At 40.3% G+C, this 14,791-nt stretch overlaps 1 protein-coding gene across 5 annotated transcripts in view; it reads right to left on the bottom strand.

Moving 5' to 3' along the window:
- ppip5k2 (diphosphoinositol pentakisphosphate kinase 2) overlaps nucleotides 1-14,791 on the bottom strand; it is a 131,033-nt gene that overhangs the window by 57,899 nt on the left and 58,343 nt on the right. For all 5 annotated transcript variants that reach the window (XM_033017374.1, XM_033017375.1, XM_033017377.1 and 2 more), the window contains exons 19-23: nucleotides 13,376-13,517; nucleotides 11,858-12,081; nucleotides 10,932-11,059; nucleotides 1,182-1,296; nucleotides 163-270 (exon numbers count right to left, since the gene is read on the bottom strand). In XM_033017374.1, coding sequence (XP_032873265.1) covers nucleotides 163-270; nucleotides 1,182-1,296; nucleotides 10,932-11,059; nucleotides 11,858-12,081; nucleotides 13,376-13,517 — 717 coding nt within the window. The remainder of the gene's footprint in view (nucleotides 1-162; nucleotides 271-1,181; nucleotides 1,297-10,931; nucleotides 11,060-11,857; nucleotides 12,082-13,375; nucleotides 13,518-14,791) is intronic.

Below are 14,791 nucleotides of genomic sequence, written 5' to 3'. Positions count from 1 at the left end.
AATACATTAATATCATTTTTTCTTGTAAGCTTACACAGTGCCTTGGTAATTCATCCCTAACACAATATAAACATTTAAATTCAAAATCAGTTTATTTTTTGATATCAGCATCTGTTTATTACTGCCTACATTATAATGAATGCAAATTCATGAAAGTATTACCTTATTTGGGTCTTCATACAACATGATAACAATCTGTGTCATGTAATTAAGTTCACTGGTATAGTTTAGATAGCCCATTGCCCTTTTCCACTGTTCATCTTTAATCTCCTGAAAGTTAAGCAGACTGAAAGTTACATCATTATCTAAAACATTTGACTATTCTTTGGAAATATCATGGCTTTGATCTATTCGTTCCATACAAATCTGTGCATCAACAATTGCATTTAAAAGGCTATTAAAACTATCACATTAATACATTTTAGTCCCTTTCTAGAACTCAAAAAATGACGTAGCACCCAAGTGAAAAATATTAAATTACTTTCAAAGTAATTCATCTAAATTGCTTTTAAAGATGACAACATTTCAAGCAAGCTCTATCTGCCATGTAAGCCACTAGGAATATTCATCTTCCACTCTGGAAAGTTTAGTAAATTCTACGTATAAAATTAGATTTTCTCTTTAAATTCTATGAACTGCATGTAAACATTTAATTCCTTGGCTTTTATTCTTTTATTACCCTTGACAACCAAATCATCAATCAATTGCTGTTTTGTTTTTTTCCCTTTTTCCTTCCACCCACAATATTTAATATGTAAAAGAATATGTGATTCTGTTCCATTCTGTTTGTAGTTTGTTTGTTTGTTGGTTTGTTTTTTGCACAAAGTCCGCGAGCATTGCCACTTTTCATTTCACTGCACATCTCGTCTGTGTATATGACGAATAAACTTGACTTGACTTAAACCTGGAATTCCATCTACAAAACTCCTGGCTCTTTCCTAAAGGAGCCATTTTAACATTTACCATAGTACATTAACAAAGATTTTTGTACCTGTCCAAATGTCCCCTTCTTTAGTCATCCCCAAATGTTGACCAATTATGCTCAAGATTCTTGCTGTTATTCAATGAAGTAGGCTTGGTTGTACTTGCAAATACGCGTTATTTTTTCATTAATTTTTTCATTCTACCTGCAAATCATTGGTTTTAAAAACCTAGTCAAATGCCAGTGTTTCAACACTTACGTTACAAAGGGCACCGTAGCGCAGTATAGAAAGAAGCGAATGTACATGGCTCTCACTCGTAAAATACAACCGAGTGCGAACGTGTCGTTCTGGGGACATCACTCCTCTCGAGTATCTAGAAATAGGATGTACAATTTATATGAAATAAACATACAGTATATCATACAAGGGATTGTAGACAATTTACTAGAAAATCAAACCTAGAAGATGCTAATTCTTGGACCTATTTAAGAAGCATCAAATGTATTGACTTCATCCCCCCCCCCCCCCCCCTCCCCCCCCCCCCCTCCCCCTCGCAATGTGATCATTTCACTTGTGCAGTCCACTTCTTCACTCTGTCAAATCCAAGGGTGCATAGACTTGAAAAAAGCCAATTAGTCATCCAGCACCATGGTTAATTTATATACAAGGCATCATTAGGCTTTTCTCTCCTTCACATAAGTTTACTTTCCGGATTTATCCAACATCAGGGGAGCAACTTGTGGTGTCACCAAGATTGAGACCAACCAACACCTCTTCCCACTGAAAATCTATACCTCACCAACTCAATCCTCAAACATCTCCCCATTGGGCCCCGAAACAATGGCTTCCTCTATCTTATCTCTCTATGTCCTTGCTCCAAGCCCATGAATTTACTATCTGCTGTCCTGACCATCACTAAAATAGTGACTACTCATTGTCCTCATGCCTTCAGGTTTGCCTCCTCTGAACATGCCTCACCCCGAACCCCTTTTTAAAACTATTGTTTCCAGTACACACCTGACACCTCCCTCTCTTTTACTTACTCAATTCTCACTAAGCATAGTTCCAGCCCTAACTCTCCTTGAATGTGTTTTAATGACATTTTTCTTTCTGCTCTCAGTGTCCAAATTGCCCTAAAATTAACACCAACACCCTTTGTGATTTTGATCATTGTGTAATTTATTCGTACACCATTCCTCTTCAATGCCTTTCCTTCATTTATTTGGACTGCTTATTCTTTTATCAGCTAATCAAGGTGAAACACATCCAGCATTGCCTTTTCTTCCAATGGCACATTATTTCAGATGGAGCTATAACATTTCGCCTTTGCTGTGCCCCCACCCCTACCTCCTCCTTATCTGCATGCAGTTCTTGGACAATCTCATTTATTGTCAGATTCATATACGCATTGACTTGGTGGAATATGTCACTAATGCCATAGAATTACTCGCCTTACATCCCCGAAGAACCACAAATTTGTTCAGATAAACATTACAAAGATACATAGACAACAGGTGCAGGAGTACGACTTTTCGGCCCTGTCAAGCTAACTGGTCTATAATTCCATGCTTTCTCTCTCCCTCCTTTCCTGAAAAGTGGGATAACATTAGCTACCCTCCAATCCACAGAAACTGATCCAGAATCTATAGAACAATGGAAAATGATCACTGATGCATCCATGATTTCTAGAGCCACCTCAATAGACAATTCCAGCTTTCTCCCCATACCCCCTGATTCCGCTAGCCCTTAAGAGCTCTATTTAATTATCTTGAATGTATCCAGTGAACCGGCCTTCACTGCCTTCTGAGGCAGACAATTCCACAAATATACAACTCTCTGTATGAAAATGTTTTTCCTCTCTAAATAGACAATAGACAATAGGTGCAGGAGTAGGCCATTCGGCCCTTTGAGCCAGCACCGCCATTCAATGTGATCATGGCTGATCATTCCCAATCAGTACCCCGTTCCTGCCTTTTCCCCCATATCCCGCTATTTTTAAGAGCCCTATCTAGCTCTCTCTTGAAAGCATCCAGAGAACCTGCCTCCACCGCCCTCTGAGGAAGAGAATTCCACAGACACCACTCTCGGTGAGAAAAAGTGTTTCCTCGTCTCCGTTCTAAATGGCTTATTCCTTATTCTTAAATGACCAACCCCTCATTCTTAAACTGTTTGTTCTGCATTCCCACCAACATCGGGAACATGTTTCCTGCATCTTGCGTGTCCAATCCCTTAATAATTTTATTTGCTTCTATATGATAGCCTATCATCCTTCTAAATTCCAGTGAATAAAGGCCCAGTCGCTCCATTCGTCCATCATGACAGTCCCGCCATCCCAGGAATTAACCTCTTGAAACTAGTTGCACTCCCTCAATAGCAAGAATGTCCTTCCTCAAATTAGCATTCCAAAACGGCACACAATACTCCAGGTGTGGTCTCACCAGACCCCTGTATAATGGCAAAAGGACCTCTTTACTCCAATACTTAACTCCTCTCGTTATGAAGGCCAACATGCCATTAGCTTTCTTCACTGCCTGTTTACCTGCATTCTTACGTATAGTGACGGATGTACAAGGACACACAAGTCTTGTTGTACTTCCCCTTTTCCTAACCAGACACCATTCAGATAATAATCTGCCTTCCTGTTCTTGCCACCAAAGTGGACAACCTCACATTTATCCACATTATACTGCATCTGCCATGTATCAGCCCATTCATCCAACCTGTCTAAATCACCCTGCATCCTCATAGCATCCTCTTCACAGTTCACACTGCCACCCAGCTTTGTGTCATCTGCAAATTTGCAAATGCTATTTTTAATTCCTTCATCTAAATCATTAAGGTATAGTGTAAATAGCTGCAGTCCCAGCACCGAGATTTGCGGCACCTTGATGTCATCCTGCCATCCTGAAAGGGACCTGTTGATCCCTACTCTTTGTTTCCGGTCTGCCAATCAATTTTCTGTCCATGTCAATACCCCACCCCCAATACCATGTGCTCAAATTTTGCCCACTAATCTCCTGTGTGGGACCTTATCAAGGGCTTTCTGAGTCCAAGTACCCTACATCTACTGGCCCTCCCTTGTCCATTTTAACCATATAACCATATAACAATTACAGCACGGAAACAGGCCATCTCGACCCTTCTAGTCCGTGCCGAACACATAATCTCCCCTAGTCCCATATACCTGCGCTCAGACCATAACCCTCCATTCCTTTCCCATCCATATAACTATCCAATTTATTTTTAAATGATAAAAACGAACCTGCCTCCACCACCTTCACTGGAAGCTCATTCCACACAGCTACCACTCTCTGAGTAAAGAAGTTCCCCCTCATGTTACCCCTAAACTTCAGTCCCTTAATTCTCAAGTCATGTCCCCTTGTTTAAATCTTCCCTACTCTCAGTGGGAAAAGCATTTCCACGTCAACTCTGTCTATCCCTCTCATCATTTAAAAAACCTCTATCAAGTCCCCCCTTAACCTTCTGCGCTCCAAAGAATAAAGCCCTAACTTGTTCAACCTTTCTCTGTAACTTAGTTGCTGAAACCCAGGCAACATTCTAGTAAATCTCCTCTGTACTCTCTCTATTTTGTTGACATCCTTCCTACAATTAGGCGACCAAAATTGTACACCATACTCCAGAATTGGCCTCACCAATGCCTTGTACAATTTTAACATTACATCCCAACTTCTATACAATGCTCTGATTTATAAAGGCCAGCACACCAAAAACTTTCTTTACCACCCTATCTACATGAGATTCCACTTTCAGGGAACTGTGCACAGTTATTCCCAGATCCCTCTGTTCACCTACATTCTTCAATTCCCTACCATTTACCATGTACGTCCTATTTTGATTTGTCCTGCCAAGATGTAGCACCTCACACTTATCAGCATTAAACTCCATCTGCCATCTTTCAGCCCACTCTTCCAACTGGCATAAATCTCTCTGTAGACTTTGAAACTCTACTTCATTACCCGCAACCGCACCTATCTTAGTATCATCTGCATCAATTAAATTGAATCTGAAAAACTTACTAATCCAATTTACCACACCATCGTCCAGATCATTGATGTACATGACAAACAACAGTGGACCCAACACAGATCCCTGTGGCACCCCACTCGTCACTGGCCTCCAACCTGACAAACAACCATCCACCATTACTCTCTGGCATCTCCCATTCAGCCACTGTTGAATCCATCTTGCTACTCCACCATTAATACCCAACCATTGAACCTTCTTAACCAACCTTCCATGAGGAACCTTGTCAAAGGCCTTACTGAAGTCCATATACACAACATCCACTGCTTTACCCTCATCAATTTCCCGAGTAACATCTTCAAAAAATTCAAGAAGATTAGTTATACATGACCTTCCAGGCACAAATCCATTTTGACTGTTCCTAATCAGACCCTGTTTATCCAGATGCTTATATATATTATCTCTAAGTATTCTTTCCATTAATTTGCCCACCACTGACGTCAAACTAACAGGTCTATAATTGCTAGGTTTACTCTTAGACCCCTTTTTAAACAATGGAACAACATGCGCAGTACGCCAATCCTCCGGCACTATTCCCATTTCTAATGACATTTGAAATATTTCTGCCATAGCCCCTGCTATTTCTACACTAACTTCCCTCAATGTCCTAGGGAATATCCTGTCCGGACCTGGAGACTTATCCACTTTTATATTTCTCAAAAGTGTCAGTACTTCCTCTTCTTTGATCCTCATTGTTTCCATAGCTACTCTACTCGTTTCCCTTACCTCACATAATTCAATATCCTTCTCCTTGGTGAATACCGAAGAAAAGAAACTGTTCAATATCTCCCCCATCTCTTTTGGCTCTGCAGATAGTTGGCCACTCTGACTCTCTAATGGACCAATTTTATCCCTCGTTATCCTTTTGCTATTAATATAGCGGTAGAAATCCTTCGGATTTACTTTTACCTTACTTGCCAAAGCAACCTCATATCTTCTTTTAGCTTTTCTAATTTCTTTCTTAAGATTCTTTTTACATTCTTTATACTCCTCAAGCACCTCATTTACTCCATGCTGCCTATAACTATTGTAGATCTCCCTCTTTTTCCGAACCAAGTGTCCAATTTCCCTTGAAAACCATGGCTCTTTACAATTTTTACGATTTCCTTTCAACCGAACAGGGACATAAAGATTCTGTACTCTTAAAATTTCACCTTTAAATGTACTCCATTTCTCTTCCACATCTTTCCCATAAAACAAACTGTCCCAATTTACTCCTTTTAAATCCTTTCGCATCTCAACCCTAGGTCCAGTTTTGTCCCTCTCCATAATTATATTGAAACTAATGGTATTGTGATCACTGAACCCGAATTGTTCCCCAACGCATACCTCTGCCACCTGACCCATCTCATTTCCTAACAGGAGGTCCAGTACCGCCCCTTCTCTAGTAGGTACTTCTATGTATTGTTGCAAAAAACTATCCTGCACACATTTTACAAACTCCAACCCATCCAGCCCATTTACAGAATGTGTTTCCCAGTCTATGTGTGGAAAATTGAAATCTCCCACAATCACTACCTTGTGCTTACTACTAATATCTGCAATCTCCTTACATATTTGCTCTTCCAATTCTCGCTCCCCATTTGGCGGTCTATAATACACCCCTATAAGTGTTGCTACCCCTTTCCCATTTCTCAGTTCCACCCAAATAGCCTCCCTAGACGAGCCCTCTAAACTATCCTGCCAAAGCACTGCTGTAATATCTTCCCTGATAAGCAATGCAACACCTCCACCTCTTGCCCCTCCAATTCTATCACACCTGAAGCAACGAAATCCTGGAATATTTAGTTTCCAATCACAGCCCTCCTGCAACCATGTTTCACTGATCGCCACAACATCATACTTCCAGGTGTCAATCCAGGCCATAAGTTCATCCACTTTTCTTACAATGCTCCTAGCATTAAAATATACACATTTAAGAAACCCACCCTCTCTTATTCTCTGATTATTTTCTTTTTCTTCTCTCTCCCCTACATTTTGGGTCAGAGTGCTACCATTCTCTGCCCCCTGCTTCACACACTGACTGCTAGCTTTCCCAATTTGAGTCCCTCCCCCCAACCATACTAGTTTAAAGTCTCCCCAGTAGCCTTTGCAAATCTCCCCGCCAGGATATTGGTCCCCCTTGAGTTCAAGTGCAACCCGTCCTTTCTGTACAGGTCGCACCTTCCCCAAAAGAGGTCCCAATGATCCAGAAACTTGAATCCATACCCACTGCACCAGTCCCTCATCCACGCATTTATCCTCCACCTCGCTCCATTCCTACTCTCACTGTCGCGTGGCACAGGCAGTAATCCTGAGATTGTTACCTTTCCAGTCCTTCTCCTTAACTCTCTACCTAACTCCCTAAATTCTTCTTTCAGGACCTCTTCTCTTTTTTTACCTATGTCGTTGGTACCTATATGCACCACAACCTCAGGCTCCTCTCCCTCCCATTTCAGGATTTCTTGGACACGTTCAGACACATCCCTGACCTTGGCACCAGGGAGGCAAACTACCATCCGGGACTCCTGTCTGCGTCCACAGAATCGCCTATCCGACCCCCTGACTATAGAGTCCCCTATTACAATTGCCCTCCCCTTCTTTTCCTTACCCTTCTGAGCAACCGGACCGGTCTTTGTGCCAGAGGCCCGGCCGCTGTCGCTGCCCCCAGGTAGGCTGTCTCCCCCACCCTTACTCAAGCATGAGTACTTATTTTCAAGGTGTACAGCCACCGGGGTACTCACCAGTCCCTGCCTCTGCCCGTTGTCCTTCATAACTGTGACCCAGTTTTCTGTCTCCCGTGGTCTTGGAGTGACCACCTCCCTGTAACTCCTTTCTATGACCTCCTCGCTCTCCCTGAGCAGACATAGGTCATCGAGTTGCTGTTCCAGGTTCCTGACACGGTCCCTTAGGAGCCCCATCTCGACGCACCTTGCGCAGATGTGGACGTCTGGAGGGCACTCCGACTCCATGACCTCCCACATCTGACATCCAGAACAGTAAACTGCCCTGGCCTTCATTCTCCCCCTTATCCAAATACAATAAAGCCTTACAATTACAATACAAATACAATACAAGCCAATCAGCTGCTTCCGCTGGTCCTCTTCCCCCAATAAGAATGTTACTTCTTATATCCTCAAAAAATTCCAGAAGATTTGTCAAGCATGATTTCCCCTTCGTAAATCCATGCTGACGGACCGATCCTGTTACTGCTATCCAAAAGCGCCGCTATTACATCTTTGATAATCAACTCCAGCATCTCCCCCACAACTGATGTCAGGCTAGCTGGTCTATAATTCCCTGCTTTCTTGAAAAGTGGAATAACATTAGCTACCCTCCAACCCACAGGAACTGATCCAGAATCTATAGAACAATGGAAAATGATCACCAATGCATCCACTATTTCACTACTTCACTGCCATTCAATATGATCATGCCTGATCATCCACAATCAGTACCCCGTTTCTGCCTTCCTGCCATGTCCCCTGACTCAGCTATATTTAAGAGCTCTAAGTCTCTCTTGTTAGCATCAAGTGAATTGGCCTCCACTGCCTTCTGAGGCAAAGAATTCCACAGATTCACAACTCTCTGTGAGAAAAAGATTTTCCTCATCTTGTTCTAAATGGCCTACCCCTAATTCTTAAACTGTGGCCCCTGATTCTGGATTCCCCCAACATTGTGAACGTTTCCTGCCTCTAGCGTGTCCAATCCCTTAATAATCTTATCTGTTTCAATACGATCCCTTCTCATCCTTCTAAATTCCATAGTATACAAGCCCAGCCACTCCATTCTATCAACATATGACAGTCCCACCATCCCGGGAACAATGGAAAATGATCACCAATGCGACCACGATTTCCAGCGCCACCTCCTTAAGTACCCTGGGATGGAGATCATCAGGCCCTGAGGATTTATCAGTCTTCAGTCCTATCAGTCCACCCAACACCATTTCCTGCCTAATGTGCATTTCCCTCAGTTCCTCCGTCACCCTAGATCCTCTGGCCACCAGTACATCAGGCGGATTGTTTGTGTCCTCCTTAGTGAAGACGGATCCAAAGTACCTGTTCAACGTCTGCCATTTCCTTGTTCCCATAATAAATTTACCTTTTTCAGTCTTCAATGGCCCAACTTTGTTCTTTACTAATTTTTTCCTCTTCACATACCTAAAGAAGCTTTACTATCCTCCTTTATATTCTTGGTTAGCCGACCTTCGTACCTCATCTTTTCTCCCCGTATTGCCTTTTTAGTTATCTTCCGTTATCTCTTTAAAAGTTACCCAATCTTCTGGCTTCCCGCTCATCTTTACTATGTTTTACTTCTTCTCTTATATTTCTATACTGTCCCTGACTTCCCTTGTCAGCCACAGTCGCCTCTTACTCCCCTTAGAACCTTTCTTCATCTTTGGAATGAACTGATCCTGCCCCTTCTATATTATTCCCAGAAATACGTGCCATTGTTGTTCCACTGTCATCCCTGCTAGGGAATCTTTCCAGTCAACTTTGGCCAGCTCCTCCCTCATGGCTCCATAGTCCCCTTTGCTCAACTGTAACACTGACACCTTCGATTTACCCTTTTCCCTCTCAAATTGCAGATTAAAACTTATCATATTATGGTCACTACCTTCTAATGGCTCCTTGACCTCGAGTTCCCTTCTCAAATCCGATTCATTACACAACACTAAATCCAGAATTGCCTTCTCCCTAGCAGGCTCCAGTACAAGCTGCTCTAAGAATCCATCAACTTGCACCCTATATCCAGGCTACTGTTTGGGGGCCTGAAGATAACTCCCATTAGGGTCTTTTTACCCTTACGATTCCTCAGGTCTATCCATACTGACTCTACATCTCCTGATTCTAGGTCACCCTCGCAAGGAACTAAATTTCATTCCTCACCAATGGAGCTACACCACCTCCTCTGCTCACGTGTCTGTCTCTTCGATAGGATGTCTACCCCTGAATATTCAGTTCCCAGCCCTGGTCCTCTTGCAGCCATGTCTCCGTAATTCCCACAACATCATACTTGCTAATTTCTAACTGAGCCTTAAGCTCAGCCACATTATCTCTTATACTTCACGCATTCATATACAACTTCGGTATTCGCCTCCACTCTCACACCAGTCACTATTGGCCCTGACCTTACTCTCTTATCCCTTCTCAAACTTTCCTTCCCATTAATTTGGGAGCCTTTTGTAACTTTTCCTGTACTCACTTCCCCTTTAACTCCATCTTTATACTGCAGACCATCAGGCCCTGAGAACTTAAGAAGGTTGAAGCAATCATGAATCCAAACTCTGTAAGCCTTATGAATTCTCTGATCCAATTTACTCACAGCATATCACTTAGAACCTGACCTAAGCTTCGAGCAACACATTCCCTCCAGATTTCCTACATCCAATCTCTCAAATTGTGTACATCAGAGGTGTATGCCTGGTGACCTTAAAAATGACCGTTGCGTTGCTGTCTGGTTACCATTTCTTGGTAATAATTTTTGGCTCATCCAAACTTTCCATTCCGATTTAAGTTCTCCTTAATCCTATCCCCCGATGAACTTCAATATTGCTTTCTAATCATTCAACATCCAGTGTACCATTTTCACCCTGGCATTTAAATTGCCTCATTACCTCACCCTTCGCCATCACTGGAATCCATGGATACTCTACATTTCTCCAACCTTGGAATGTCAGACCCAAGCTCTCCCCTAAATATTTAAGAAAACATTCCCTCAAGAAATAAGAGCTGCTATTTTCTGGCTTTAAATACACAATTAATTATAATGAACCATGAAGTTCAGTCATTTGAATCGCAAAATAATCCAATAATTACACCGCATTTATTAACAAAGTGCAGAATTTCTTAAAATTTCACTGCATTGAAATTTTAAAATATCAAATTCAAGGGCAATACATACTCACGTGGATAAGATATGAAAATTGTAATTTTCTAAATGCTTTAGACGAATTAATGAATTACTGTAAAATGTTCTTACAGTGGATGCAGCTTGTTAACAGTGTCATCATCCTGAGTTCTCTGCAAGTCCGAACGTATTTTTCTTATCAAAGGAGTACAATATCCTTTGGCAATATCCAATTTCTCAGCCTTGGTAATTCCATATTCCTAAAAAAGGTATTAATCATCACTAAGGAAAATTTGTTATCAAATTAAAAATGAACAGGTCTGGTGATACATAGTCTGCAAAGTATATTTTAGGAAACTAAGCCAGATGGTAACCAGCAATCTTCAAAGATCAAAAAGCACTTCACACTCATCTGGAGAATTCCAAAATTGCCAGTGTGGATTGATGCAAGGGCTTTGTCTGTTAACCATTTTTTCTAACCTTTGTCACTTACTGCCTATTACACCCACTTCACATGTATCCACCTATTACTTGTCAGTCTGAAGAATTGTCCCAACCCAAAATGACATCTATCCTTGTCTTCCACAGATGGTGCCTGACCTCTCATAAGCCAAGGGTGTAGACATGATCTCCCAATCTAATTCATTGCAGCCCTTGCACTTGAAAAAAAAACTGCACTCTCTGTAATTGTAATGCCATCACGTTCTAACACTATATTCTGCACTCTGGTATTTTTCTCTTTGCAACACTTGCTGTACTTATGTATGGCTTAATTGTACACATGTAAAACATGATTTGACTGGATAGCATGCCAAATAGGTTTATCACTGTATCTCGGAACATGTGACAATAAAACAATAACAGTAGTGCAACCTCTAACACACATCACATATGCCAACTATTCTTAAAGGTAGTCAATTATGTGGGCAAACACACCATCAAACGTACGCATAGAGCGATCTCATGTCTTGTTAAAAGCCCAAATTAGAAAAAAGTTATTACAAGTATTTTATGTAAGGTATTAACCTCTATAAGTTCAGTAAAATGTTGCTCATTACCTGAGGTATAACAATGTCAGCCAACGACTTTGATAATTGATACAGTTCCATCATATCATTCAGTTTTAGGGAACTGTTGTGTTGAACATCATATTTAATACAGTCATAAATATCAGGAATTTTACTTATATCATAACGACCATTCTTCATTTTAACATCTTTTTCTAATTTAGCCCATCTTCTAAGCATCAGTTCAAGTGATTCACCATGATAAAGCTGAATGTCTGTAAATACAAAGAAAGCATTTATTCCTTTCTTGATTAAAAGAAAAATACTAGCTTCTAATGATTTTGAACAATGCTGAATATAAGCTGTAACTATAATTTGTTCACAGGATATGTATGTCTCCAACAACACCAACATGTATTTTCCGTCCCTAATTGTCCCTGTGATGGGGAAACAGTTAGGAGCCAATCACATCAATGGGTGTGGAATCACATACAGTCGAGAGCAACAAGACAGGCATTTTTTCCTTTAACGACACGGGCAAATTAAAGTGTTTTTTTTTACAAGAACACTGGATTGTTGCCATTACCAAGATTGGTTGTTTTTTTTAAATCCCCAAAAATAAAAACAAAAAATGCTGGAAAAACAGATTATCTGTGGGAAGAGAAAGAGGGTGAATATTTTCTGTCCAATATCTTTGCCTCCTTCTAAACTCGCTGCCTGATCTGCACTTCGATTTTATTTTGCAATCCCTGTATCCATGTTAGGATTTTTATTTACTGTTAAATATTTCATATTTCCGTCTTCAGCCACCCATGTCATTCCAAAGAAGCACAACACAAGTATGAAGTACAAATTTTCATCTTCCAAACGGCAAACAACAATGTACAGAAATTTAAACTTGTTTCAACAATTTAAAATAGGCTTTATCTTACATTTCCAGCAATCTTTCTTCTCCCTACATCCCATTTCTTTTTCATTTCATATATATTTTTACTCTTATTTACAACTCCTCTGCACATTACTTTACATCTACATGTATAATCTCTCCTAGGTTCCAATCCATCACATATTTTCCCTTTCATTCCCCATGCTTCTTTCCCCTTTCTCTGCAACATAAAACCGATTTTATTTTATCAGGACTAGGAAAAATTAGAAATATCAACCTGAAACGTTTATTTTGTTTCACTCGGCACGGATGCCGCCCACACTGCTGACATTTTCCAGCATTTCCTGTTTATATTTTAGATTTCACATATCTGAAATATTTTGTCTTTGGACCCCTTTCTACGTTCCTCTATTATGGATACTTAAATTTCACTCAAACTCTCTCTTGGTTAGCCAATCTATTATCCTTTCAAATCCTTATCCAGATACCATATACCCTAAGTTTTGTCATGAATCTACAAAGTGACATATAATCAAATGATTTGTATTACATATCTTACACTTTTACTATTACTTGTACACTTTATCAAATTTCCCAATTGCTTTTTGACATCAGTCCGTATCATTTATTTCCCTTTTTGTCATCCTCCCTTTCACTGTCAGCATAGAAACAAAATATCTTACCAGCTGATTTACGGTTGTCCATCCTCTGCCTAATCTGTGACGTCAAGCTCTGGATCAATGTGTAGACCTTATCACAGGTTTTAACAGGATTTTTGATTAACTGCATTGACTTAATTATAGAACTGTTTTTAGTTGGAGCAAGCTGGAAAAATATTAAAGAAAGAAAATTATTGCCATAGACCTTGCAGTTCAAAGTTAAAAAACACTAACATCTGATAAAACCACTGAAGGGTGAAAAAAGTTGAGAATGAGAGGGAAAGTCCAAAACAGAAAGGAATACAAATAAGAGTATTTATTTCTAATCACTGGCATTCAAAATATATCATTCTAATATCACAGGTGTGCAAAAGACATTCATGACATTGACTTGCTATGTCAACCATTCACACGAAAATAAACTTGTACTTTCCACTTTTTAAATATGTCAGAGGGATCTTGCATCTGGAAAACTACCCTAAACTAAATATCAAAAATTGACAAATTTTCTTCAAAATATGATCACTCCATGTAAATAAACTTCACGACAAAGTGGTTGAAAAAAGTCCACAGCAGAATAGAATGTACCTTTTATGCTGGTCTAAACTGGGACTGCTTTCACATGAGTGCTCTTCAATTTGTATTCAAGTGGTTAGTGGAACACAAAGCCTTTATGTACAAATCAAGACCAAAGCAATTTTTCCAGAAGAATCTAGATAACCCATTCAGTCTTAAGGATAACATAAATGTAAAGCGCCAAAGATTCCAGCAATTAATAATAGGTTCAGGCAAGGTTGTAAGCCATTTATTTAGATGTCAGATTCATATAAACATAACCAGGAGTAGGAATATACCACTTATCCCCTCAAGCCTGCTGAATTATTCAATACTCAATGCTGAATTGGTGATAATCTCAACCCCATAATCTTGTTTATTAAAAGGAACCCTTAACCCATTGCTGATAAAGAATCCATCTAAATCTGCCTTTAAAATATTTAGTCTTGTAAGAAAGAGTTCCAAAATCGCACAAACCTTGAGAAAAAACTAACACATCTTTCCATAAAATAGGCAATCTCCTAGCTTTAGAATCTCTTAGAAACATAGAAAATGGGTGCAGGAGTAGGCCATTCGGCCCTTCGAGCCTGCACCGCCATTCGATATGATCATGGCTGATCATCCAACTCAGTATCCCATCCCTGCCTTCTCTCCATACCCCTTGATTCCTTTAGCCACAAGGGCCACATCTAACTCCCTCTTAAATATAGCCAATGAACTGGCCTCGACTACCTTCTGTAGTAGAGAATTCCACAGATTCTGTGTAAAAAATGATTTTCTCATCTCGGTCCTAAAAGACTTCCCTCTTATCCTTAAACTGTGACCCCTAGTTCTGGACTTCCCCAACATCGGGAATAATCTTCCTGCATCTAGCCTGTCCAACCC

Source organism: Amblyraja radiata, chromosome 3 (assembly GCF_010909765.2).
Source record: "Amblyraja radiata isolate CabotCenter1 chromosome 3, sAmbRad1.1.pri, whole genome shotgun sequence".
Classification (NCBI taxonomy): Eukaryota; Metazoa; Chordata; class Chondrichthyes; order Rajiformes; family Rajidae; genus Amblyraja; species Amblyraja radiata.
The sequence above is the reverse complement of the archived record's forward strand: the minus strand, read 5'-3'. Positions and strand labels throughout refer to the sequence as shown.